Here is a 27,535-nt window from a genome sequence, read left to right on the forward strand (position 1 = left end):
GTGAAACTTCCTTAGATCTATGTTTAAACCTGGTGCTCCATCAGATTCAATGAACACATATACATATTATTTTTACCATTGTCCCATTCCAAGAAAACACATACAGTATTTTGAATTGTCTTTGAATCTTAATTCTCAATTATTTTAATCTTAACAGACATCATGTTATCCTGAAATAATGAATATTTTTTGAAAACATGCAAATTATGCAAAAGTATGAACCGGTTGAGAATGATCCTAAAGTTAATTAATGTTAAACCATGCCAACTATAACCACTCCAACTTTCTGGTGGGCCGAGGATATTGTTTTCAATTTGACATTTTAATTGGCAGGTGTCCTAAACTTATGTCGGGAGCTGGTCTCCTCTTGTTGCCTTGGAACGCCAGACTTTGTATGTTATAATACAATACAAGTAGCTCAGTGACCTGCGTTCCGGCTGTAGTGATTCATGTCAGTAAGAACTAAGTAGCGGAGCTTTGCAGTATACCCTGCTGTGATCTGAGATGCACCTTTATTTGGAACTATATTTAGAAACACAAATTCAGACAAAAGAAGGATAATAACCCCTATTTTACTGTTTTGGCCCCTACGTTTACCCACAAAGCTCTTAGACGGTACGTATCTCCAAGTCTAAGAGCTACCTTAGTATCTCCAAGTCCTATACGTGTCTGTGTTCCGGTCGTGTGTGTATCTTGTGATACGGGGCTGTGTGTAATTTTAAACTAGTGTGCTGTGTGTGACTGTGTTTTAATAAAGACAACAGAGGCTCTCTGGTCATAGCTGACTGCTTCGTGGTAAGGGAGGAGATACTAAACACTATGCTTTGTGCCACCAAGTGCCTTCATTACCTTTATTGCTCATCAGCCTTGACCTGTTCCTCCTCGTCACGTGGCTCCGGTATCCGACTGCTTCTCAGGTGTCCTTCCTCTGACGGAGCCACACACACCGGGAGATCAGAATCGACACCCATTGCCCACAGGCCACCCAGAGAGACTGGCAAAGATGGTGCTGCACCAGGCCATCCTGGCGTCCCGCGAAGGGAACCTCTCCACCCTGAAGGAGCTGTGCGCCGCCGGCCGCCTGACCCCCGACATCGCCGACCCCCTGGGAGCCTCCCCCGTGCACCATGCCGCCCGCTGCGGCCAGCTGGACTGCCTGCGGTTCCTGGTCAGAGAGGCGCATCTCCCCGGCAACCCGAGAGCGGGCAACGGGGCCACCCCTGCCCATGATGCCGCGGCCACTGGGCACACTCAGGAGCTGCAGTGGCTGGTCAGCAATGGAGGCTGCAACTTGGAGGTGAGGCAGGCCTGGCCAAGGGGTGGACAGGTGGTCTTTTTCCTTGAATGTGTGAAATAAATCTGTGACTGTTTTATCGAAGAACGTTACTTTATAACTTCATTTTTGCAAGGATATCATTGAATCGTTATGCTCTTTCTCTTTACCCATTGTTACTGCTCCAGCTTTTTCTCAGTCAATTCTGGTATGAGGAGTAATAAGGAGATTTTCAGCTGCTGCACATCGCGTTTGTAAAGGACTGCACACTATAGATTGCAGTACATTAAAAGGGCACGTAGCACACTGTTTCAAGTAGTTCATCTCATCTCTGAGGGGTGTTAATGTGTATTTAACACTATTGCATGCAATGCTTGTACTGGGGCATCATTTCAGGGTCCCGAACAGTTTCAGAAAAACTAGAATTTGTGACAGTAATGGAGACTTCATTAACTCAAGGCACGCTTCAGATATCATTTACATTCCACCTGGGCAATTAGGCTGTTTTTTTATCAGCTGGTTTTCTAATTAACTAATGAGTTAACACTTTATAAGGAAGAAAGGATCCTTTGGTCTGTATTTTTCCACAGGGAACATGATGCTCTAAAATGGATTACAATATGTTGAATACAAACAATACTTGGGGGTCAGATCTTGACATAATTAATCACTTTGAAATTGTGTTACCTGTGTCAGAAGTTCACAAGTCCTGCTTTAGTCTTTTTGGCTTGTTTTTTCCTTGGATGTATTAAAGATGATCGTGTATATTTTGGTAGAAAACTTATTATATGAAACTTGTCTCACTGGCTTCAATCCTGATGAGGCCAGTAGCCATAGAGCTTTGGTCTTCATCTTTTAAAATGATTGTCCATTGTTAAGACTCAGAAATTCTCAGGTATTTGTTTTTTATTTACAGTAATGTCCCTGACCCTTTGTGGTTCCATCAGTACCATTTTGTATCAGTGATCCTTTGACTGCCTGAGCTAGTTAGGATGCCTTAAAAAGATTATCCTCCATTGTTAAATTATTGCAATTTACCACCACAATGTATTTTTTTGAAGAGCTGTGAGAATACCATCTCAGTCAAAAGTAAATCTCATGAGCAGCATTTCCTTTCAGACAGCTGAAAAGGAGAATTCTCTAAGCGTACCTTTCTCTAGCTGAATAAAACTGCCGTAACAGCAGGCGTTTTGTGGCAAGAGGGATTGTGATTCCGGTTCTTGTATGATGTGAATGAGTGTGAAAGAGAGCAATGCTGCAATTGTGTTAGCTGGAGCATAGCTGAGCTCTGTGCTGAGGAAGGGCACATGGGACAGGTGGGTTTCCTGTGATCGTTCAGGGCATCTTGTGTGTGCCTCAGGACTGGGACAGTGCAGGGGCCACCGCCCTACACCTGGCGGCACGGTTTGGCCGAGTGGAGCTGGTCCAGTGGCTGGTCTCGGCAGGAGGAAGGGCAGACGTGGAGACCAACTGTGGGGCACTGCCAGCCCACTATGCTGCTGCCAAGGGGGACCTGACCTGTCTGAAGCTGCTGCTCAGTCAGGCACCAGGGTAAGATCTCCGCATATCACACACAAGCAACAGCAGGTGCTTTTCATACCAAACACCATCAAATATCACAAACCCTGAGAGCGTGTTCCCTGAAAACAGGATGTCATTTGCATTTTATTGAGGTACACCTGAAGAAGGCCCCACAGCCGAAACATTGCGTCTCTTTTCTTTTCCTTATAGCATGGAATTAACCTTTACCTGTTCCATTTTATGCTATTTAAGGGTAACGCAGTGGGTTCGATTGCAGAACTGGGGTGCTACCTGGGTATAGTTTGTTTGTTCTCCCCATGTTCAGATGGGTTTCCTCCAGGTGCTCCGGCTTCCTCCCAAAGTCCAAAGATATACTGGTAGGTTGTTTGGCTTCTGGGAAAAACGGGCCCTGGTGTGAGTCTTTGTGTATCTGAGTGTGCCTTTGCTTTCCAAGATGGGCTTCAAATAACCCAGGAGCTCAAATATGTTGTACTATGGGGCCCTTGAAAGTTTGTGGGTAAATCAGCAAAACCTTACCCGCCTCCACTGTAGACTTAACTCTTAAGCGATCAGTCAGTGACTTTAAGAATTTAAAGGGTCAATTGAATAATTACATTTTATTCATTATGGGACTGTGAAAGATAACGCTTAATTGCTGTAGACTGACAACAGTCTAGGACTATCAACCCCAGTATAGCCCATTTTGTGTCTGCCAGCAGCCCATTCCTGCTGCTATTGCAGTTACATTGAGAGATTGAACAGATCATAATCTGTTTCTCACTAGTAGGTGAGCTGAGATACAGGTGAGATTACTACTGTCAGTTTTGTGTGGTGTTCTCTTAAAGGCTATAAGATTTATTGATTCTTAGTCCTTGGATACCAATACTAAACCTAAAAACATCAGTATCAGAATAAATAATGAATTTGTTTCAACCCTTTCTACTCATATTTAAAATGCATTCTTTCACACTGAAAACATCAAACATAGCATCAAAGAAAATGAACCCTACCACTTATGTTGCATGTTATGTATTATGTGCTTGTTAATTTTTTATTTCTACTTTTATTAGTTTTGAAGAGATGGCAGATTAGTGTTGTATTCCTGTGTATTTATTATTTATGGATAGCCCAGGCTTGACCTTTTTGTAGTTCGTGTCTTGTGTTTTAATTAAGATTCCTTCTTGCTTCTTTCTTTCACTTAAGTGGGGAATTGTCTTAAAACCTTAATTCAGGCTCAGCTCAAAGAACTATGTGGCATGTATGCAGAGGTCAAAAGGGAACTTCTCTGCAGAGCTCTGCTGTGTTTACAGTAAAGCCAACTGGAGAAACATTTGGTGAAAGGAAAACCAGTTCGTAAGTGCTGCAATTTATTAAAAATCAGTAAGCTCTCTGAAAATCTGTGGTTTTTGAAGAGGGTAACATTGATTTCATTGGAGAGTGGCGAACCCATAGGACTGTTTTTAAACTGTAAAACTGATGCAAGTGATGTGTTTGAAGCTCAAACCTAAAACAAAGGATAATAGTGGTGCCACACTTGTATTTCTTAGATTGCCCCAATATACGCTGATGATAACCAGCATACGATATTACGGAAGTATGAACATCTTGTCACTAGATCTTTAGTTTTGTATCTTCGTTTGGGCAGCACTTGAACGCACTGTTAAAGATCTCTTGTCTAAATGATTGTGCTTTCTAATGGTGCTTTTACATTGAACACCGTTTCAGTTCCAACCATCAATAAACACTTTTTCTGAACCCTGTCAACACCAGTGAGATGCATGCTGAAGTGCTGGATGGAAAAAAAAGGAAGATGTTGAGTCATTTTTTTTCCGATCCTTTCCCAACCCCTTCTGTGACCCTCTCACAGAGGTCGAGAAAGGCCTCAGCTGAGTACCTGTTGACAATGGCTGTATTGTGGAGCATGTGGGAAGCACGCAGATCCATGGCGCCTTGGCATTCAGGGCAGAGAGTGGTGTGTGCTGGTCTATTATTAGCTCAGCTCTGACAGACAGCTTGTCACACAGATCAGGGCTCGATACTGAGGCTTAAATACCTGCAGATCGCTGGTAACAGAACTGTGCCAATCGTATGAGTTTCATAGGGAAACTCAACCTGCTATAAACAGGTGCCATCCAGATGCTTTCTATCATCTTTGGATGGAAATGAGCTCTTTTTTGTATTTATATTCCTTAGAAATGATGTTAGGATGACCTGGTTATCATTTGCTGTGAGCTAAATCTCAAATGTGTATGGATTGCACAAGTATAAAGGCTACAGAGTAAGGCATGATATCTCCTTAGACTGAATTAAGATATCTTTTTCAAGAGAGACCAAGGCAGGGTTTGTAGGAATAAACATTCCTAGTGGAAGAAATAACAATAGGCAAGGTCAGTTTGTGTTTTGCAGTGACTACTGTGTAGACTCCCACAACTTTCCGATGTTTACATTGTGGACCGGGATTCAGCAGAAAGAAAACACTATTTACAATGCAGAAGCCTTTATCCTTGATTAGGGAATTAGTTTTGAATGTGTGGTCCGGTTGGAGTCTGCCACCTACTGTTCAAACAACAAACCTGAGAGAAGCAAGCTATCAGATCTTCCTCATTCATGTACTGTCTGGGCCCAGCTATACCAAGACGTTGAACTCTGATGAGGGATCAGGCATCAGGGTATTTAAGTAGCTGTCAAATTGTTTACATCCAGTTATTTGGCAATGTTTATCTCATAGACAAACCCTTAAATACCCTTCGGATGAGATGTAAAACCGAGGCCCTGACTCTCTGTGCTCATTAAAAATCCCAGGGCGTTTCTCGAAAAGAGAAGGGGTGTAACCCCGGTATCCTGGCCAAATTTCCCATTGGCCTGTACCAATCATCGCCTCCTAATAATCCCCATCTATGAATTGGCTTCATTACTCTGCTCTCCTCCCCACTGATAGCTGGTGTGTGGTGAGCATTCTGGTGCACTATGGCTGTCGTCGCATCATCCAGGTGGATGCTGCACACTGGTGGTGGTGGTGGGAAGTCCCCATTACCTGTAAAGCGCTTTGAGTGGAGTGTCCAGGAAAGCGCTATATAAGTGTAAGCAATTATTATTATTATTATTATTATTATTATTATTATTATTATTATTATTATTATTATTAAATCAAAACAATCAACAGCTAAAACATAAGGATCTAGTATCCTTTAAATACAGTGTATAATGTTTTTATCCATCACAAGAATAGAAATCACAAGATGGGATATCAGCCTTTGATTGTGACAGGCCCCAACCTAAGTTCTGTGCACATTAAGAACTCACAGTAACTAAGGAAGTGCAGTTAAAAAGTCTTATGATAATATCCAAGGAAATACATTCATTCTGCTATTAAATTTACCCAATAAACGCTAATACCATGAGAGAACATTACATGCCAAACATTACTAATTGACCCCCATGTGAGAATTTTACTTCTAAACTCTTCAACAATTATTGAATTAATTATGTGCCATCCAATGAGACTATTCACAGGCAATAGAGCCCAGAGCCTTAAGTGGCAGGTTGATTGATAAAAACATCCGCTCAAAGACTGGCCTTCCACAGCAATATTGATAATTAAATTTAGTTTCTCTCTCAATAGTGTATCAGTCTTTTTTAAAGTGTCTAACCAGTCTTAAGACCAAGGTTCCACTCCGGAGCTATTCCATAAAAACATATTACACTCTGTTGAAATGGGAAAACGTGAAACATGGAACATGAAACACCATCAAATCTTATCACTTTCTTTAGTTTCTTACAAACGGCCTAAGTTTCTCTTTTACCGAGAGTGGCAAGCCGGCAATACATACAAAAATGTTTGAAGATAATAGATGAATGAAGACTGAATGTTATCAGTGAAACGGAGGAGGATAATACCAGAGCAGCAACATGTGGGAGCTAAACAGACATCATCTATTATAGATGGGACACTGGATTGTGGTATCTGACAGATGTCAAGGGATAAAAGCACAGCAAATTCGTTGCAGGCTTTTCAAAAGAATAATGCATTACACTGTGACTACTCACTTTCCCATCATTTTGAAGACCGCACCAATTGTGGTCACGAGCTGGCTGAATTCCAGCTCGGCAAACGTCCAGTTCTTCAGTCGTATCAGAATGAAGCTCCCCTCTGTGGAAGGGGGTTCAGTATACTGTACAAAAAGTACTGTACTTGTACTAGCAAAAGTATTCTGACCCTCGTATAGGTTTCACTTTTTGTTGCTTTAAAACCTTCTAAGGATAAATCTGTTACTGAAACTTGCTGCATTAATTAATAGTATTAGTTTGTTTAACAATTGTTTAAAAGCTAATTCTTCCAAAAACATAAGTTCTAGAATGCAGAAAAATGGACTGCTGTGTGTTCATGACTTAATGCAGTCAATGTGAGGTGTGAAAAGAAAAGTCTCTAGCACTGTAAATATGAGCTGTATATATGTCTTGTGAACTCGAATTTGTCTTCTCTCAGATATCTGCACATTCTGAGCCACACAGCTCCTCCTTTAGCTGTGAACTTACCTATACCTAAAGGCCTGCCCCAGCATTGCTTGAGGTCTCAAGGGTTTTGAGGTTGTTTAGAGGGTTAGATCACTGGCTCAAGCCCAAGGACCAAGTGGGCTGTGTTACACATACACCACAGTGCGAGGATTAGTGGCACATACTTGCATAGGATTTCAAAAGTGGGATTTATTTGGCTCTGGCTCTATTAATCAATCAGAGTGCTGCCTTGGAGACTAATGTTGACAGTGCTACAGGATTCTGGGTCTGAATCCAAGATCCGCCAGAGAAGGCTGGGATTTTTATTTAATGAAGATTCCACTGGAGTGTATTGGGTGTCAGGGTTCAGAGTTAGAGAGTGCAGGCAGAAGACTGGTTTACAGAATGGAAAAGAAACAAGAAGGTTTCGCTCCTTCAGTAATGGCATAAGATGAAACGAGGATCCAAAAACACTTTTGTGGTGATAGATAAGAAATATTAATTTGGTGATATCCATTTTGTCCATCTTTATTACCATTAGTTGCTGTGACCATCTTTACCACTGTGCCAAAGTATATGAACATTATGGACATGTAACTTTAGGAGGTATAGTAATAAAGTCTATTATGTCATTATTGAAGTTATTTTATTATTAGTTCATTATCGAAGAGAAGGAGTTCAGTGCAAATGTTATTCACAGGGCTGTTTTAGAGCTCCTCTAACACCATGACCGATGAGTCAATTGTCCGATCTGCAGGTTGGACAACTGAGCCTGGCAACTTGGTCAGGCAGGTTGTCAGTCCCACCTGCCTGTAATTAAACAGCACTCAGCTGTTTTCCAGCTGGGTATTTATTCCTTCTCGACCGGGATTACAATGCTCAGTTTTAGCACTAGAGCCTGTGGCTCAGCTCGTTTCTCTTGCTGTTTTCTTACGTGTTTGGAATTCTTGCCTGGTTTAACTCCACACCTGTCCCCTTCACCATGCTTCCTGGATCTTCCTTTGCTTATAATGTAATTCCTGTCGTCGACCCAGATTGCTCGACTTTGTGAACCCTTTCCAGTGTTTGGACCTCTCACCTTCTCAGTCATCCCGCTTGGATTTCCCCTTTTGTGCTTCTGCCTGTATTCATCTCTGTGGCTTGCCTGCAGCTCTGCAATGTCTGCGCAGCTGCATGCTGCATGCTGCCTGCGCGTCTGCCTGCCCTGCCTGCGACTTGCTCCCACACCACTGCTGCCTGTCGCCGGCTTTCCTGGTTTGCACCTGTCTTCTCCTCCATAAGGTTCCTTCTTCGAATCTGGATCACTGCCCCCTGCAGGTTCAGTGGTCAATTACAGGATTATGGGTTTTTATATAAACTGTAACATGGGATGATATTTTTTACTTTTACCAGGGATCAGTTCCAGTCGGGACCTGTCCATCCTGTCAGATTCTTGAGCTGCTGAAACAAACAGTGGTGACCCAGTACAGTTTTAACCTGACCAGATGTCGTTAAGACAGAACAAGGCATTCACAGGTTTTTGTTAAATGTCTGTGCACTGCTGTAATCACTTACCCTTGCTGTATATTTGCAGTTTTGTAATGGCCTTCTGAAGCTATTTTGGTTGAGAGATCAATAGAAATGTTCAGTCCAAATGTGTAAAAAATGAAGGAAGAAAATCCAGGGTCATACAGCTACAAAATTAATGCACCGACTTCACATTGAACATGACTTTTTAAGAGATTCCACATCTTTTACAAGACATGGATACCCCTTCCATTATTTCAGAGAATATGCTTCATGTAAGCAGCTATAATATTAGATAGTATACATATTGAAAAGAAAGCCGGTGTATAGTTTCCCAAAATTTTACAGCGGAATTGTGGCTGAAGCCTGGAAAATGTAAAAAACAGGAAAGGCCAGTGTCATACAGACTTATTCTTCATGACAAAATCAAAACACTGAGAAGGGTCATGCCCATGAGAGCCACTACTTCTCCAACAGATAAGGAACAGCAGTGCTGCACAGGTTTATACAGGTTTATAAGGATTGCAGAATGCCTTTGCATCTACCAGAAGATTAGAAGATTAGGACCTACTGTGAAAACACTCAGCTAATCTAGTGAGGCCTTTGCAGGCTGGTGGAGCAAAACAAGTCCCTGCTATTTATATAACATCCATGTTTACCCTGTCATTATTTGATGTGCACTTTTAAGCTTTATCTGGCATTTAGGAAGCTGCTGGTTAATTCCTGTTTACATGCCATGACAAACAGTAGTGCAGTATTTCTCCGACAGGCAAGGTCAGTATTTCTCTTAGTAATATACTCTATAGTTCCACCTAGTGGCAATGTTTATGATGCACAACCCTGTGACTCGCAGCCATTGTTAAACTAGACAATGTGTACCAAGTCAAGTAAAAGAAATGAAGCAGAGGCATCTAAGAAATCAAAGTGACCACAGATGAGAGGAGGCTTTCTCGACTGAAAATGAACAGAGCCTGATAATGTAAACCTGGAATAAAAAGAACCAATTGCCTAGTTATTTTTGTTCCTTTATTTTGCCAGAAAAGGCAATAGACAACAAAATCTCATTTACAATGACAACATGAAGAGACATTTGTACAGCAGGGCATTACCGTAGCAGTTTAAGTACCTTTATTTTTACTTATGATCTCTGACCCTCTACCCACTCGTCTGGTGCCCAGAGCTGACCCACAACTCCACACTGCTGCCTATGTCCCATGATATTATAGACCTATAAGAAGCCATGGTTACTTGTATGTGTATATATGTCCTTGTGAGTTCTGCTAGTTGAAATCATTGATTATTTTTTTAATTATACTTCAGTACATTGTACATTTCTGCTCCGACACAGCAAAAAACATGATCTGCAATGGTATTTAGCTTTTACCAGAAGAAAATGCCAGCATAAAAGGTTTGCTCATTTCCCAAGTATACAGTACATGTGCAGCGATCGCAAATATTCTTGGTATAGTTTGTTAGCAGAAGAATTGCACCTCCAGTTCCGGAAGAATGTTCTGTCTCGCTGGATTCCCCTGGATAGCAGGATTGCTAGGTAGATGGAGGCTCCAGCTGAGAAATAAGGTGATGAGAACTACTTGAGTACTGGAGTACCTCTGGGTGGACACGGCAGGTCAGGGTGAAGAATCTGAGGAGTCCGACTGAACACTTAAGCTGCTGCACATTTCACGAAGCTCCGATCTGCCTGACCATCTCTCTCCCTCTCTCCCTCTCTCCCTCTCTCTCTCTCTCTCTCTCTCTCTCTCTCTCCCTCTCTCCCTCTCTCTCTCTCTCGGCCTTTCTGAAGATGCGTCAATCACCAGACGAGGAATGGCGCCACCCCTCTCTACTTGGCCTGCCAAGAGGGGCACCTGCACGTAGTGGAGTTCCTGGTGAAGGACTGTGGTGCCAGTGTCCACCTGAGAGCTCACGATGGCATGACGGTTCTGCACGCCGCGGCACACATGGGGCACCACGCCCTGGTCGTTTGGCTGGTGAGTACAGCCCGCAGCTCGCCTCCCATCATGCACGAGTGTAGGACATCAGTGAAATGGAAAGGAAAAGACCTTTATTTGAACCACAGCAGAAAGGTATTTTGTTTTTACTAAGGGGCAAGAGTCAGGAGGATCCGGTTTCTAAGTTTTTATACAGATTTCCAATTTTTCATATACTGATAGAAAACCTTAAGCAGTGGGCAAGGGTAACAAAGAAATTTGGAAGGATGAAGTAAGTCCCATTTTCCCTGATGTTGAACTGGCATTAGTAATGGAATTGGTTCATTATTATGTGTAGGTGTGAAATGGCACCTTTAAAATGAATGGTTTTAGTTTTGCAAAAACAATGGTGCTTTTAACATTTAGTATTTTCAGAAAACAGTATTGTATAGTAACAGAGTATTACTACACAGCTGTGCAAAAGTCTAATATATTTTGCTTTGTTCTACTCTTTTCACTCAGTTTTAGTGCTATTGTAATATTTCTACCAAAGCACAAATCAATTTGATGAATTTTATTCAGAAAGTTTAGTCTTCGAGCTAAAGTTATGCTGATAAATCTGCATTTTACATAACAAAAAGCAGTCCTTTAGCTTTGGATATGTAGACACTAATAAATTATGTAATGTATGTATGGTGGGACACTTGATAAGGAGTCAATTAAATTTCACTGGCAATTGTAATAGATTACCTGAAACAACACTTCATATTAATCCCACATATATAGTTTACCTGAGGTTTTTTCAGACCAGTGCTCAATGAACTAAAGAGTGCTGAATGGCCAGCATGATTTCTTTTCACCCAGACTAAGCTAGGTGAGACTAAGTGTTAATACCAAATATTTTAAAATAACAGAAACCCCCATGGAGACTTTGTGTAAATTGCTCTCATTCACAGCATTGTGTATACAGTATGTGTTCATGCCTTTCCTTCTGTGCCTGTACTTGAATATTATTACGCACCACTGTTATGGTTTTTCAGCATGGTGAAATTTTTCCTATGCTCTTTAATGTTTTCTTTACTCATTATTTAATTAATCATATTTAAGAAAAAAAAGCAACTACTAAGCCATTTTTTGTTTTGATCTTCTCCTTGATTATTGGTGTCAGGACCCTGGATGTTTTAGACTGGTGTTGTTTGTCCACTACAGGCTTCCTTCACAGACATGAGCCTCTCTGCTCAGGACAACGAGGGGGCCACTGCACTGCACTTTGCAGCCAGTGGGGGGCACCACCGCATCCTGGAACGGCTGTTGCGCATGGGAGCAGAAGTTATTAAGGACTACTGGGGTGGGACCCCTCTACATGATGCAGCTGAGAATGGGGAGCTGGAGGTGAGGGCTACCTTTCATTTGGGCAGGTTTGCAAACTCTGTTTAATATAGTAGAGATGCACAGCTGTCACAACACATGACAAATATGCATACTTAGCACACTGGCTTGTGGCAGCCATGTCTTTTAATGTAACATCTTGTTTTAAGCAGTCTAGAGGAAACCTGTCCTAACCAGTATATCAAATTTCATCCCATGCAACCTAGCACATCCAGAGAAAACATTTTGTTATAATCTGACATTTAACAAAACCCTTTGTTGTAATCTGAAGCATGTTACAAACATCTCAATATATCTTTCTCCACCTGTCTAATGTTGTTAGACCTGCTCTACCTTTCTGTTGTCAAAAAAATGATAATTGACTTTATTTCATGAAGATAAGACCACTGCAATACCTTAAACACCTGGCTTCCTTCCAAAGTTTTAAATATATCTCAACTTGTCCAGAATTCAGTAGTTTGAGTGATAACTATAAGTACTATTCAGTACATCACTCCAGTTCTCTGTAGATGACACTGACTCACAGTAAAATATAGAGCATCCTTTAAATTCACCTGCTCCGAATGGCCCAGCTCATAATTATTTTGACCACGTGCTGGTGTAACATTCAATCTGACACAACTGGACAACCTGTACAGTAAATGTAGGGTTCCAGCAGCTTTGTTGTTTGGTTTCTTGTTAAAGATCCTGTGACTAAACCACCTGGCCAGGTGGTCCAGGTGTGGTCACAGAAGTCATAAACACATAGGCCAGACAAATAACAGTGCAAATAGTGTCTGTTTGCTAAAAGTGCTCTGATGTAAGAAAATGAAAAAATACATTAAACAAAAATAATAAATCATAATTATTAATAATAATAAACTGTGCTTTCTCCAGACTCTAATGAGTAGTTTCCAAACAACAGGTCTGCAATCAATCCTGCTCTATAATGACAGAGCCAAGGATACTCCACAAAGACAGACAAAATTATCCAACTACACCAAGAGTCCCACATTAATCACCCTAAGATCCACTTCATCAGCCCTCTTGATGGACAGATAAATCTCCCTTTAAACCAGGGGTGAGTCAGGGTTTGTAACTCGGACCCAGAATGGCGGGGCAAATAATTGGTAGTGCCTATAATAAATTCACAAAACGTATTTACAAATGTAAAGATATAGGCATTAACATTATTATTTCTTTGATGTGAAATGACAAAGATAACAGGTCAGTAGATACTGAAAATGAAAGCCTTACGAGAGACCACAGTCATGCAGCTAGAGTGCACGGCATTGCTCTGTCACAGACCTGTTGAAAGTGGAGTGATTCATTCTTCCCCCAGTGCTGTCGAATCCTGCTGATGAACCAGGTGAGTCCTGCAACGCAGGACAGAGACGGGTACACTGCAGCTGACCTGGCAGAGTACAACGGGCACTATAACTGTGCCAACTACCTGAGGGTCGTGGAGGAATGTGTGAGTGAAGTGATTTGTTTTCTTTTTTCACCTCCAAGTCTGAATTGCTGAAAGGGGGCTTTCCACGCACATGTAGCTTCCCACCTTAAAACTAAGTATGAGGAAAATGAATCCATTTGTTTTCTCTTTGTCCAGAGATTATGTCTTTTTTCATTATAAAAGAGCTACGATTGCCGCCTTTCAAGATTTGGTATCTGAGCACAGCAGCCCAGTTCAAATGGGATTTTAGACATGTCCAATTCTTACCCCTCACTAACATCTGTCTCATTGGGTTGCATGAATTTAAATAAATGGATGGCAGTATAGTTCATGATAGTTCTACCAATTAACACATGCTTGAGTAGCAGGAGTGTAAATTCCACGCAGGAAGCAATAGGTGTTAACAGAGTGTTAAGTACTTTGTGCTTCACAGTCAGTCTGTTTGTGGTTGCACTCTTCCTCTGGAACCTCAGATACTTAGCTATTTTAAGCTATATTCTGGGTGTTCCAGAAACAAAATTTTCTGTTGACATTGGAATTTTGTGTTAGAGTACAGAATTCCAAAAAAACAGAAACTGGAATCACAAGCTCGTGATTTATTTGTGTGGCTTCTAAAAAAGATTCTGGAGCCTCCGGGGATTTTGGCTAAGCTCTTTGTTTTCAGTTCTCAAGAAAAATGGAATGGTAAGATATATATATATATATTTTAGTCTGCGTGAATATTTCAGTACTAATGCCATATTAGTGCTCTGCATACTGTTCTCTTTCTCCATTCTCTCTGAAGAAGATCCTGATCAATCTTAATGTGGGTCACAAAAAAGGAATGCTGTGCAGCTTGATGCATCTTTAGTTTCAGTTGGTTAACCAAAGATTGCTCATATGGTCCACACCATGTCAGACAAAAGGGTGTACAAACCAATGTTATGCCATGAATCAAGAACCTAAAGAACCTGAGAGAATATGGTATATTTTCTTTCAGCGCTTAGTTACAAATGTCTTTTCTTGACAGATGTATCACACACATCCTGGAGTCTAGAGCTCTAAACAGATGGTTCAGACACCATGAATATGTGGGGGGCCTAATTTTGTTTAAAGATGCATAGGCCTGCCTCAGTAAGGTGCTTTAATATATCACTTGATATCAAGTTCATTTGAGAGCTGTCAATTATTCATTAGCCTGGTTCATACATATGCAGGAAAGATGATCACGACATTCCTGTGTGTCTCCCCCTCCAAAACATGCCTGTCAGGCTATCCTCTAGTACTCCTCTTATACTGTACATGCCCACAGGACCAACTCCAGAGCAAAAGCTATGGCTCTATGAACCAAGGATGCCTTCAATAACTATAAAACCAGCCAGCCCTTCACCAATTATCCACCATTACAGTACTTGGGGTGTCCTGGTCACATCTGACTGATTCCACTGCACATTGTTGCCAAAACAGGGCTTCAGACTGTCAAAATTACTGGTTGAGGCTTTCCTGTGATTTTTATTTTTTTTATTTTTGGTGGAATGGTTAATTTACATCACAAGTAACTACTTGTAAAGCCAAATAACCGCATGCAGGTCAAATGCTAGACGTGTCTATTTTCCAAAAGGATGTCTTCAGCATCTTATGAAAACTGGCACATGTGACTCAGGATAGTAAGCTATGCTCTTCGAGAAGTTAGGTGAAAAAAAAAGAAAAACGAATCCATTGCAGTACATAGCCCGAAGCATTCACATGTGAGATGTTTTTTTTCCTATTGTTTCATTAAGATTCCCTATTAACTAGAATCACTCAGCACATGTTTTGTGCTGTATCTACATTCGTGCCACCGCTTGCAGTAACAAAAGATCTATAAATAAGTAACAACATCGCCGTTGTTAATATCTTAATGCACCGAGGCTGATGGAAATGAAGCTAGCCTGGGCCAGTGAACTGCATTAGAAAGGTTCCCTGAACAAAGGGCCTAATTGCTGGTTTTGGAGGGTGGTGGAGTCAGGTGCAATAGTTTACCTCCCCAGTGCTGGATAAGAGACTATCAGTTACTCTTCTCTGGCAGCATCCATACGGATGGAAGGGATGGAGCTGGTTATGAGATCCTCAGGCTTTAGTTTCAGAGGCTGCCAGGCACCATTTTCTCTATGTCTTCGTCATGCGCCACTTTGAAAGTGTCCAACGCTTACAGGGGAGGGAGAGAAATGTATTTCTTAAATAAAACTTTAAACTTGTTCATTTACTGTTAGCATGTAGTTTCCAGATCATCAAGTTCTTTAATTAATTAATCATTATAAGCTGTGCTCGCTGTTCACTAGACTTACTAGTCCTTGCATTGTGAAGGGCTTTTTAATGTTTTAAAAAGTAGGGCTTTTCCTGCATTGTGTTCTCTAAAACGGAACATGAAGTTTCCCTCGGGTAACTTACTGATTAACATTGGGCTGCATACTTCTGCTATTGAAAGCCTTCCAGCTAAAGTGACAAGTATCCTGCTCAAACTGACGTAATTACAATGTTTCAAGTGGTGTTTTTTTAGTGATACCTTCTCGTGAAAACAGGCATTAACTCCACTTACCTGTACTGTTGCTTATTTTGACTCATGTTGTTTGTCTAACTATTCTCCCATGCAAGCTCTGCTTCTCCCCATCCCAAAAAAATCCTCACTGAGCCCTTAAATGGATTACTTGGGATCCATGCCAAGGAACTGCATTGTAAACACCTCACCCTTGGCAGTTTCCCAAATGGGACACTCTGATTCAGAGCAACCTATTGTGTGAACAATAGTCTTGACAGCCCTGAGCTGTTCTGGAAAAGCAGAACAGCTGCAAATATTCAAAAGTCAAATTTGAAGAAAAATGGTATGAGCGATGTTTTATTTCTGTCACATCAGCATAGATGTGACTTACTGATGTTAGCACTGAAGAAGATTTAAGAAGAAATGTCTCATACTGGCTAGTTCCTTATACAGTTCAAGTCTTTATTCCAGAGTCTTCATTTTTCTATCGCAATATATAAAAACGCTGTATGCAAAACAGCAAATCTGGAACTTTAGTGGCATACCACTTATAAACAACCACTAGGGGGAGTGGGAGGCCAGCTCTAAAGTACAGTTTGAAACGTCCTTACCCTTTTCTGTCACAGTTCTTCCGCACGTAATAGTGGCTTGGCATTCTTCACTTAGAGGGAGTTCAAAACCCACACGAGCTGTAAAGTCAACTGCTTTAAAAGACATTTTAAAATCAACAGATCATAAATTACATGCTTTGGACTAAAAGTAAAATTAAAATGTCTCAGAAACCCCACTTACCACACAGGTAAGTGAAGCCAATGCACACCAAGATATAACTAGAATAAATGAAATTCTGGGCTGTGGATCAGACTAGCTTATAAAATAAGAGTCTTAGGATCTGGCTAATATTAACAGAGAAGATAAAAGAATTCTGTTCTCGGGGAACAAGACAAAGAGCTAAAGTAAACTTGTGGCTAGCGAATCATCCACTCATCCATTTTCTAACTGTTTTATCCAGTACAGGGTCACAGGGGAACCAGAGCAGCAAGCCCAGCAACCAAGGAATGGCTGCAAGGCAGGATACAACCTGGAGGGTCTGCCGCAGGTCACACACAGACAGAGAGGCACACACACTCACACCAGGACCGGTGTTCCCAGAAGCCAGTGAACCTACCAGTATATCTTTGAATTGTGGAAGGAAACTGGAACACCCAGAGGAAACCCACGCGAGCACAAGGAGAACATACAGTTCAAACTCTAAGCAGATAACACCACAGGTCTGGAACGGAGGGCCAGGCCCCAGCACCACCAGGCGGCCACGATAAAACACTAGTCCAGCGTGCCAGGCGATATTGAATCATCTTAGCTGAAATTATAAAGCGTGGCTAGAGAGAAGATTAGAACACTATTAAATGAAGCCAACAGCAGCAGCTTTTGGTTAAATTATTTTTCAATGAGTGTCACTCTAAGAGACCCATGCAGGTTGATGGCTTCCTTGGAGTGCAGTCTGTCATGAGCATCAATTAGCACACAGGGATTCCAATGTCAGCCCGACAGAAATCGGGTCATGTCATGTCGGGTCATGACCTTGACCCTCTAGGAGTCTTCCACAGCTGCCCATCGCCACCAATGGCCAACGAGATGGGATCCTTCAGGAACATTTTATCTTCTTGCTTAGGGAGCTGACCTTCTTGTTTCTGCCTTGCTGTTTCCGAGCTTTTTAAATAATTTCTCTGCCACTAAACATTCTTCCCAGAGGAGACACCCACTTAACAGGGGTTCCAGGACCACTTTTTGATTCTTCTCTCACTTTGTTTCTGTTTTTCTATTTGCAATTGCACCTGTAAATGAAGTAAATGGAGCATAATTTGTAGGTGATGTCTAGATCACAGGATTGGATTGGCTCCACAGAGAAATGTTTTTACTGGTTTAGTCACTCAGGAGCCAACAAACAATGTCTGTTGTCCTTAAACATATGGTAAATCTGCATTGCATTCTTAAAGCAGTCCCTTACACATTACATCTCACCAGATCTGTTCCACAGCATTAGCTGAAAGCTGCACACTTTGACTGGATTGAATTTAGATCCCTGTGTGGCTCATTGTGAACCTATCATTGGTGGTGGTGGAGGGGAGTCCCCATGACCTGTAAAGCGCTTTGAGTGGAGTGTTCAGAAAAGCGCTATATAAGTGTAAGCAATTATTATCATTATTATTATCAGTTATGATCAATGTTCTCCACAGTGAAAATACAGCTGGAGAGCAAGTAGTAACTCCACACAGAAGTGATTGGCTCTCATCACAATATGAGTCTGTGCCATTTGGCTTTGACCTACTTATTCCCGGTGAACCTGAACTGTGATGGCAGTTCTGACATTTGATAGATATCTTGTAAGCAAGACGTAAAGCCACTGTGTATCACGTCCAACTGGGAAAACTTGATCAATGACCTGGAAACAAGTGTCACCAAGGCGTAAATCAGTTTAAGGTGACTGTTAGCATCTCTGCCTTTGTTGCGATCACTATGGCTGAATGGATGGATCCATTACCAAGTTATTCTGCCGGTGTGTGCATCAGGATTATAGACGGACAAGACTAAATCTCTGTTACACTACCCTGTTGTTTCATACCCTGCAGGGGCATGGAAAAGCAGCCAAGCGTGCAGGATACAATGTCCCTTATTTGCTTATCTCAAGCCCCCCACCTCCTTCACTTGAACAAACACATTTTGGTCTCCACCCCTGCATCAGTGACATCACTGGCTATCCAATCCTCTTCTTCAATTATGAATGTCATTCTAAGAAGTTCTCGATCTGAGTTTATTGTTTATTATCTGCTGATCCTTGGGCTTTTGGCCACTGGCTGGAAAGACAAGACCAGTGTCGTCAAGTAGTAGGTAGTTTGAGCTTCAGCTGGCATGCTGTCTTCTGAAGGGGAGGCCTAAACCAGGTGACTAAGACAGGTATCGATGAGATGTGGAAGAGGCTATAAAAGTTGTAAGTATGTATATTTTACAAAATATTGTCCAATAGAAAACTACTTTGGTGTGGTCCCGTCAAATGTGTTGTATGAGCATTTATAATAGTGGAATAGTGACTTTTTATTACCTGTGTCTTAGGTATGTGCAGGATGGGCTTTTTACAAGAAAGTGAAATCGTTATGTTTATTTTTACATGGCCTGTTAGATATTTGTCGACTATGTGTTTTATGTATTGAAAAATGTATAAGTCATACAGATAAAAAACGTGCGCAACAAACAATGTTAAAGAGGTCTGCTTTTAGTATGTGGAATTGTGTCTGAGTAGTCGTTGACTATGGTTACACAGAATAAAAATGAAAAATACACAAAAATACATCCTTAGAGTTTAGAGTGCCAGTACCAACAGTTCACAGCTGGTTATGTTCATAGTTGGATACCATTTGAGAATTTTTTAGCCTGAGTTCTAAGAGAAGGTTTCAGTTTGCAGTTTTTTACTGTAGCTTTCTTAATTAGTATTTTACAATTTGCAAAGTTATAAGTAGTAATGTTGTTCCGTGTTAAAGACATGCCAAACGTTAAACAGATGCTTTGACACAATTATGAACAATATTATAACTTTGGCTTCTTCTGTTGAATTCAAATGAGGAAGTGACATGGCTCTCAGTGAGGACAGGGTCCACATCCTGGATGATCTTACCATTTAAGCTGCATGATCTCGTTCAGTTAGCATTGCTGACTTACAGCTTAAGGGTCCTGAATTTGATTCTGTCTTTGAGTGCTTTTTCAAGCAGAGTTTTCATGTTCTCACTTTATTATTATGAGATTTTGGTGGATGCTTTGGTTACCTCAGAGACATGTGAGCTAGATTTGAGTAGTTTCTCTGTCCTGTTTTTGAGGGAAGAGAGCACTTCTTGCGTTATGAGTAAAATGGAATCAAATGAGCATTATGGGCTGTGGTAGTGGTAGTCTTGTGCCTGCCCAAACTCCTACTCACAATTAGAACCTCTAGGATAATCTGCAGACATGCCACTTTGACAATTTATATTTTTTTCTCACTTTAATCACCATAAACTGGAATTGTGCCTGATCTGCAGCTCAGTGATTTTAGGGACTACTGTTCCTTGTTACTTCCTTAAGTTGTAGTTCACTGGTGTGAAATGTGGGATATTCAGATTGGGTTCCAGTGTGTTGAAGGACTGGAGTTTTCACAAGAGATGTGATTAATGTTTGCTATGCTACCCTTAGCTTTGTGCAAGTTTGTGACAAATTACACGTCACGAGGACCGAATCAAGAAGTAGTGGAACTGAAGCCAATTTATGACAATAGTAGGTTTACTGAATGCTTTTGACAAACTTGAAGTAAAGATGGCTTGTATGTTTTCATTGCTTTTCCTGTTCAGTAACTGACCAGGTAATGGCTTGAATGTGATGCTCTAATACCTTAGGCTGGACTGCAATACAGTCTACTAGTAACATCTTGCAGTCTGTGAACCCTCTACAAGTTCTGCCAAATGCACCAATTAGACTTCTGCTTATCTGTTATTGTTTTTATAGCAGATCGAGATCCAGCTTATACCAATATTAAGATATAAAGAGAGTTGGATTTGGTGTAGATGTTTTCGGCATTAAACATCTGCTTTTTCTACACAACCTCAGAGGAGGATGAACCTTGTTTTCTGCAGATTGCTGATCAGAAGCGCAAAGGTTTAACTTCTTTCATTTTCTTATTCATTTATTGTTCTATGCTTGAAGGGGTCATAATATAGCAATTTAGGATAGTGCTGTGCTGCATAGCGCCTCTTTGGGTAAAGATGAGAGTTTAATGCTCAAAGTTTGAGGACCTGTTTAAAGTTATACCTACAACTAATATATTTAATGCTTAGACTGGTTTGTATTCAAAGCAAAGGATTTCATCATTGCATATATTGATTTATATCTCCTCCACTGCTGAAATTCTGTGAACTATGCATGGGATTATTTTCTTAAAACTCACCCAGTACAGACTCGATAGGTGACTTTATCTGTCATTGCTAGTGTGTATCTACTTGGCATAGCATGAGCAGCACCAGGGCTGTCATTCAGTCCTCAAAGACAAAAACATTCCACAAATCACTGCTGCACTGGGGGACGTCATCTGAACCCCCCTATCCAATTACTACCTTTTATCTGATGTCGAACCATCTTTTATTCTCAGCTATATAAAGGAAACACAGTGGGACTCAAGAACAAAATAGCAACTGAATCGTTTTTCACATTGGCTCTATTCCGGTTTCGAAGCTCACATGTTTCATTAATTGCTTTTAGCTCAGGCAGGCATTCAGAGCCCATTTAAAAACAAAACAAATGTGAATGTATTCTTAGAGATGGTGAAACATCCTTCTGCTCCACCTAAGCTTCAGGTTTAATGGGCAGCACAGTTGTCGTTTGTACTACTGTGTCACACATCAAGGGTCCCGGGTCTGATTTTGAGGAGTTTGGGTATTCTTGCTGTGTTTTCACAGGGTGCTTTATTTCCTTCTGCCATCCAAAAATAGGCAAATGAGGTTTGGAGACTTGAAAACTATTCCCTGGACGGAACCTGGTTACAATTCTTACAAGTACTTTTTTTTTTGTGTGTTAGCAAATTATTTATCTTATAACCATATACTGTATAGCTCTCTTCTTCCCAGCAGCCATGTCACCCTGCAACTTACAATTGGCAACCCACTGAAGCTCAGCAGGTGTGAGCCTGGTCAGTACCTGGATGGGAGACCTCCTGGGAAAAACTAAGGTTGCTGCTGGAAGAGGTGTTAGTGGGGCCAGCAGGGGGCGCTCACCCTGGGGTCCATGTGGGTCCAAATGCCCCAGTATAGTGACGGGGACACTATACTGTAAACAAGCACCGTCTTTCGGATGAGACGTAAAACCGAGGTCCTGACTCTCTAAGGTCATTAAAAATCCCAGAGTGTTTCTCAAAAAGAGTAGGGGTGTAACCCCGGCGTCCTGGCCAAATTTCCCATCCCTCCTAATAATCCCCCTCTATGAATTGGCTACATTACTTTGTTCTCCTCCCCCACTCTGACGGCAGGTGGAGCGACGCGCCGGTTGGAAGTATTCTCGGTCGCATTTAATGGCAACGTCAGCTCAAAGATTTGGTTCAAACCACCAAATGGAGATGGGCGTGCCGACAAGCGGACCCTGTTGATGCGGGATTAACGCTAGGAAAGAGAGAGCTCTTTTCTTAACCCATGTGCATAATCTACAGAGATACTTTTGCAATACAGTTAACAGGTGGTATCTAGAAAACCACTGTTAACTCCCTCTGATGCACGCCTGTGTGTCAGGATACTGTTGTCAAGACGGCGTAGAACAAGGATTAATTCGCCAGGGCTTGCACAGCATTCCAGAAAAAAACAGCACCTCCTGTGTGAGTTTCAATGCATCACCTCAGTATTCCTAATTTGTATGTGTCTCTCCAAATTGTCAGGTTAGTGGCAATGTAAAATCCCTTATGAGTTCAGCAGCCTTTCCACATAATTCCTGTTTTTATTCTGTGTGACCAATTAATTTTTTATATAAAAAACATACATATCTGGCTATATACCTCAGTTTTATTGAAAAGTGTATACTTAATTAGCATTCTTGATCCACCCAGAAGGTGCATCACACATTAGAAGGGATTTTCTAACAAATACATTTTAGGTTACTTGATCTATACCCTTTTTTGCCGCCTGGGCCCAATGAACACAATATAGTTTTGGTGCTCTTTTCTCCAGCCCTCTACAGCAGACAGCTCCCTGCCTGCCATCAGCACTAACGAGGCAGAGAAGAGAGGAAAACCAGCAGTATCCTGGCAGCCCAGCAGTGCAGACTACTACCGGCGCCTGAACGACCGGCGCAGAGATTCCTGCAGCAGCACAGGAATGGAGAATGGGAAGGTAGTTGTAATGCCATTGCTGAGGAATTCAGCTGGTACACAGTTGTCGATGCCTAAAGCTTTGAGAAAGATCTTAGGAAAATTCTAACTAAAGGCCTTCATTGGCTTTCTCCTTAACTGCTATATATTCTTAGCTAATTCCTACAGTTTTTAAAAAAATAGGAAGGGGATAATTATATTGAATTTTACACTCCCAGTTTTTGGAGCTCTTATAAAACTGACTGTATGTGTTACTGTTTCTAAAGCTTGTTTTCCCATTGATTAATGCTTCTTTATGGGCTTGGCTCAAATACGAACATTCCCAAATTACTCTCAGGTTTAAAATCTGGGCATTTGTTTAGAGATTTGTCAACGTAATGTGTTTTGATAACCTGCTTTCCACCACCATGGTGTTCTCATTGCAGGGGCTTGCCTGATGCCTGTCTACAACACTTAAATCAAACTTACCACAGTGACTTTTCTGTATTCATTATTCTGTAAATAATTTCCGACTTAGGATCTTAACATTAGACCTCCCAGGAACAAGCCTCACATTTTTGGTTTCCTCCCATTGTTTCTATGAAATAAGCAAAATGTGCAGCATGCTCACTTCATCTCTGGATAGGTTTTTGAAAGTGGTCCAGTCTACGGTTCTTCCTTTACAAATGCAGCCTCGCCGTTTCTCACCCACAGCACTGCCCTCCCCCTCCCCCAGCTCCTCCATTACCGCCAGCCCAGACCTCAGAAACCAACACAGCTGGAGCTCAGAGGCAGACTGCAGGCAGTGCACAGCAGGCCTCTTCTGGTGAGATCCATGGCTCTCAGCCTAGCCACACTGAGTGCACTGTTACACCAGGGTGCTTCTTGGTTCTTGGTTTCATACTAATGAACTCTTTACTCTTTACTCTTTAATCTTTAATGTATGTAATGTATGTAATGTTTCATACTAATGAACTCTTAATTCATTGAATTCATTATTTCTTTAAACTGACCAATTTCACAGTGCTGCCCTGTCTTAAGATGCTGATAATTTAACGAGGTTCATAAAGGCTGTCAGATTGCACCCTCTGAGTTGTTACCATGTGTCTCACTGCTGTTGACTGGAATATTTATTTTTCTTTTTAGGTGGCTGCTTATGTAATTCTCTAAAACAACTTTCTTATATTTAAAGTAAAATTATCTTATACTGAAGGACTGCAGGACAATAACAGGCTGGTTGTTACTGTTATTACAGGAGTAAAGTCTTTCAACATGGCAAAGCCCAGCCTGAAGAACTGTGACCTGTTTGCTGAAATGAAGACTATTAAGACATTGAAACAGGCTGGGATAACTGCAGTTCTTACTGGACAAATGGTAGGCCCCATTGTCTTCTTAAATTTGATCTTTTTCATTTTGTCTAAACTGCATCTTGTAGAACAAGGCCCATGCATATCTGTAGCTTCCTGCAAGTTCTCCTTTTTCATAGTTCATCTAACGCACATAAGAGAGTAAACCATGTTGTGCAGAATAGATGAACAGGTGTGCAGGTACAGTAAGTAAGCATGTCAGCAGTTCAATGCAGTTCAATCACTGCCACCCTGCTGTTCACAGAAATCTGAAACCAAGCAGAATGGGATGGTGGCATTGCCCACAGAGGAGGTGTCTCTGGCTGACATTGACTCACTGGTGCCCACCCATGACGAGAAGGGGAGGTCCATTGCGGAGTGGAAACGCCAGGTGATGGTTCGCAAACTGCAGGCACGGTGGCAGGATGAGGAGGATCAGAGGAGGAAGGTACTGCTCTGAGGATGATATTGGTCCACTCTGTCTAAAAGAGCCTTCCATCGGTGTATGTAGCTCCTCTCTTCATTGAAAGCAGATGATAATAGAGGACTAGTTTGTAGTGGTGGCTATTTTATATGCAAAAATGTTATGTGTGGTTTAATGGCTAGTTTGCTTTTGCTCCTAGCACTTCTTCAAACTGCTTCTTATTAGGGTCACAGTGAATTAGCTGGATGTATAGCATGAACTAGACACTCACTACTCTGTATGAAAGGACAGCTTTTATTTTCAGCCCTAAATGCACTTGAATATATATAAATATAAATAGTTTTTTGGTATTACTTTTCTTGTTAAACTTTTACTACAATAGTTATTTGGATGTACTTTGACAAAACAAGTCAGGTACTTGGATACTGATACAAAAGCATAATAAGATCTCTTTTCTGGGCTAAGAATATTGGATTATTTTAATCCTTCTGTACCTAACATACCTTTCAGATTGGGAATAATTCTGGTCAGCATTCTTTAATGGTATATACTACAACTTTTGTTTGTGTTTCTAACAGGAAAATGGAAGCAAATACATTCAGATGGATGGCTGGAGGTACTCTCAAGCTCACAATGCAATACTAGGCCCATTTGGTGAGCTGCTGACGGAAGACGATCTCATATATCTGGAGAAGCAGATCGAGAATTTACAGATGAAGAAAAAGTGTCAAGCCTATGAGTCTGAGCTGGGACGCTTAGCCGAAGAGCTCAGAACCATTCTGCCAGCCCCCATCGTCAACATCACAGTCAACACACAGTTCATGCATCAGAATGCAGGGAATGAAGGCCAAGTGCCTCTACCAGTGTGGTGCAACCGAATATCAGGCATTGTAAAGAGCATGTCTCTCCTCCTCACAAACATCAATGAGAAGGAACGGGGTGATTCTGTGGTCACTTCCAAGATGCCCAACACTGATCTTGCGACTGTCTTCTCCCAGAAGCCAGAAAGACAGAATTCAACCAGAGGAATGAGAGATAAGGTTGAGAAGGAGATTCAGCAGTTTGGAGTGTCAGTCCGCAACCTGAGGTCAAACTTTGAGAGGCAAAGCCCAACTAAGGAGAATCCAAGCCCTTACTTTGAAGACAATGAAGGAGACTCTGTGGACAGCAGGCAGGATAGCCTCTTGAGTGAACGGACAGCTTTGGAAGAGGGGGTCCCTGTCTCTGCCTATAGTGACCAACCTGCAGATCAAATCAGTGATTCAGGCATTGGTTCAGAAGAATTAACTGTTGGGGCAAACGTTTCTCCACTCCAGGAATCAACAAGCCTGCGTAAAGAACGTATCGTGGTCTTATTCTTGGGTCACTGGAAAAAGTCGGCCTACACTATGTCTTTGAAAATTAGGGACCTTCAGAGAAAACAGAGTCTGGCAGAGCAGGGAGCAACGGAGCCAACTGATCAGAAAAGCACAGGTGAAGCACCGAAGGAATCTCCTTCCAAGAAGTCAATGGAGAATGGCAACCTGGGCCATTTCTTCAAGCAGAGAAGCGCCATTAACAAAATGATCGGCAACTGGAGAAATATCATCTCTCGTGTCCCTTCACGTCAGATAAGGCGTCTGCATCGCCAGCAAGTGACATACTCCCCTGAGCAGTTCCTGCCTCGGGTGAATGGGGCACCCATTGATTACAACAGCCTGACCCTTGACCTCTTCATGCTCGGCTACTTCCACATCCTTGAACAGGATCTGCCCGCTGACGAGAGGAAAATGAGGCACCTGCTCTGCTTTGAGGTCTTCGATCATTTGGGGAAATTTACATGGGAGACTGTTCGGGAATTCCACAAGGCTGTCATCAAGGACATTGAGGCTGGCAACAGGGAGTGGAAGGACGGCTTTGAAGACATTAAGGCTGAATTCTTCGGGAACTCTCAAAGCCAGCCTGCAGCCATGTCTGACTCTGGGAAGCAGCCCATGGCAGCAGTGAGACCCGTGCCCAAAGTCATTGTTCAGACTGCCACACCAGATGAAGAAGAGGACTTGGTGAGGAAGGGTGGCACAGATATATCCAGCTTCAGCAACGATGATATTTGCAAATACATTGACCGTAGCTTTGCTTTCTGGAAAGAGAAAGAGGCTGAGATTTTTGATTTTGAGGAATAGTTACCTGGAGACTGTGATATTTTTTATATTTTTATATATATATTACTTATCAGTTTGAAGGTCTGTATGTGCCTTTTCTGCCTTTTGAGCCTTGCTGTGGAGGACTGTGTAAAAAGTAAGACAAAGAGTTTGAAAACATGTTCCTTATTAGTGTGTGTGGCTTTGCATTATCTTTTCAGAGAACATTTGAGGGCAGTGGATGCACTGATACACTTTTCTAATAAAACAGTTTCAACAGTATTTATCTAATATCACTTTCTGTTTCCATTCTGGAATCATAGGTCAGTTTAATATATATTATGTTGAATGTACCTGATGTATAAAAACCATATCGGATTTATTTCTAAAACAATTTCAGTACAAATTCCTGTTAGTACTTTACCAATACTAAATATGACTCATTAAAATAAATTGTAAAACCATTGGGAAAGGTTAGGAAAACAAATTTAATGCATGGAGAAAATACTGTAAAGGAAATGTAATTGCCTTTTGCGTAATGATGCTAATTTGTTGCAATAAACTTTTTTATAAGGGAAATTTTGTTAAAATGTCACGGCTTGTTATTAGTTTTTCCTCATTTTAACCCTTTCCTCTGCACAGAATAAAGTTTTAAAAGATGTCAAACACAGCTTGTCAGTAAACACGTCTGCTACTATAGTCCTTGTATTTAGTAATAATCCAGTTACTGAAGTCCAAGAAGTCCAATAACTACTTTG

At 41.4% G+C, this 27,535-nt stretch overlaps 1 protein-coding gene across 1 annotated transcript; it reads left to right on the plus strand.

Moving 5' to 3' along the window:
• The first annotated feature begins 39 nt into the window (after positions 1–39).
• Positions 40–27,356, plus strand: espnla (espin like a). The gene is made up of 10 exons (XM_088616614.1): positions 40–1,297; positions 2,634–2,824; positions 10,596–10,782; positions 11,932–12,114; positions 13,433–13,564; positions 22,769–22,930; positions 23,602–23,713; positions 24,143–24,261; positions 24,499–24,681; positions 25,236–27,356. Exons 1-10 carry the CDS (start codon positions 1,004–1,006, stop codon positions 26,817–26,819), a joined length of 3,147 nt encoding a protein of 1,048 aa, XP_088472740.1. The 5' UTR covers positions 40–1,003; the 3' UTR covers positions 26,820–27,356.
• Positions 27,357–27,535: the final 179 nt, after the last annotated feature.

This window comes from Lepisosteus platostomus, chromosome 2 (assembly GCF_059453375.1).
Source record: "Lepisosteus platostomus isolate fLepPlt1 chromosome 2, fLepPlt1.hap1, whole genome shotgun sequence".
NCBI classification, from domain to species: Eukaryota; Metazoa; Chordata; class Actinopteri; order Semionotiformes; family Lepisosteidae; genus Lepisosteus; species Lepisosteus platostomus.

Bases quoted from the DNA above. Each gene is read 5' to 3' on its own strand.
- espnla (XM_088616614.1), top strand. From the start codon at position 1,004: ATGGTGCTGCACCAGGCCATCCTGGCGTCCCGCGAAGGGAACCTCTCC. The intron at 13,565-22,768 runs GTGAGTGAAGTG...TCTTTTCTCCAG, and splicing joins TGAGGGTCGTGGAGGAATGT to CCCTCTACAGCAGACAGCTC. The intron at 22,931-23,601 runs GTAGTTGTAATG...TCTCACCCACAG, and splicing joins CAGGAATGGAGAATGGGAAG to CACTGCCCTCCCCCTCCCCC.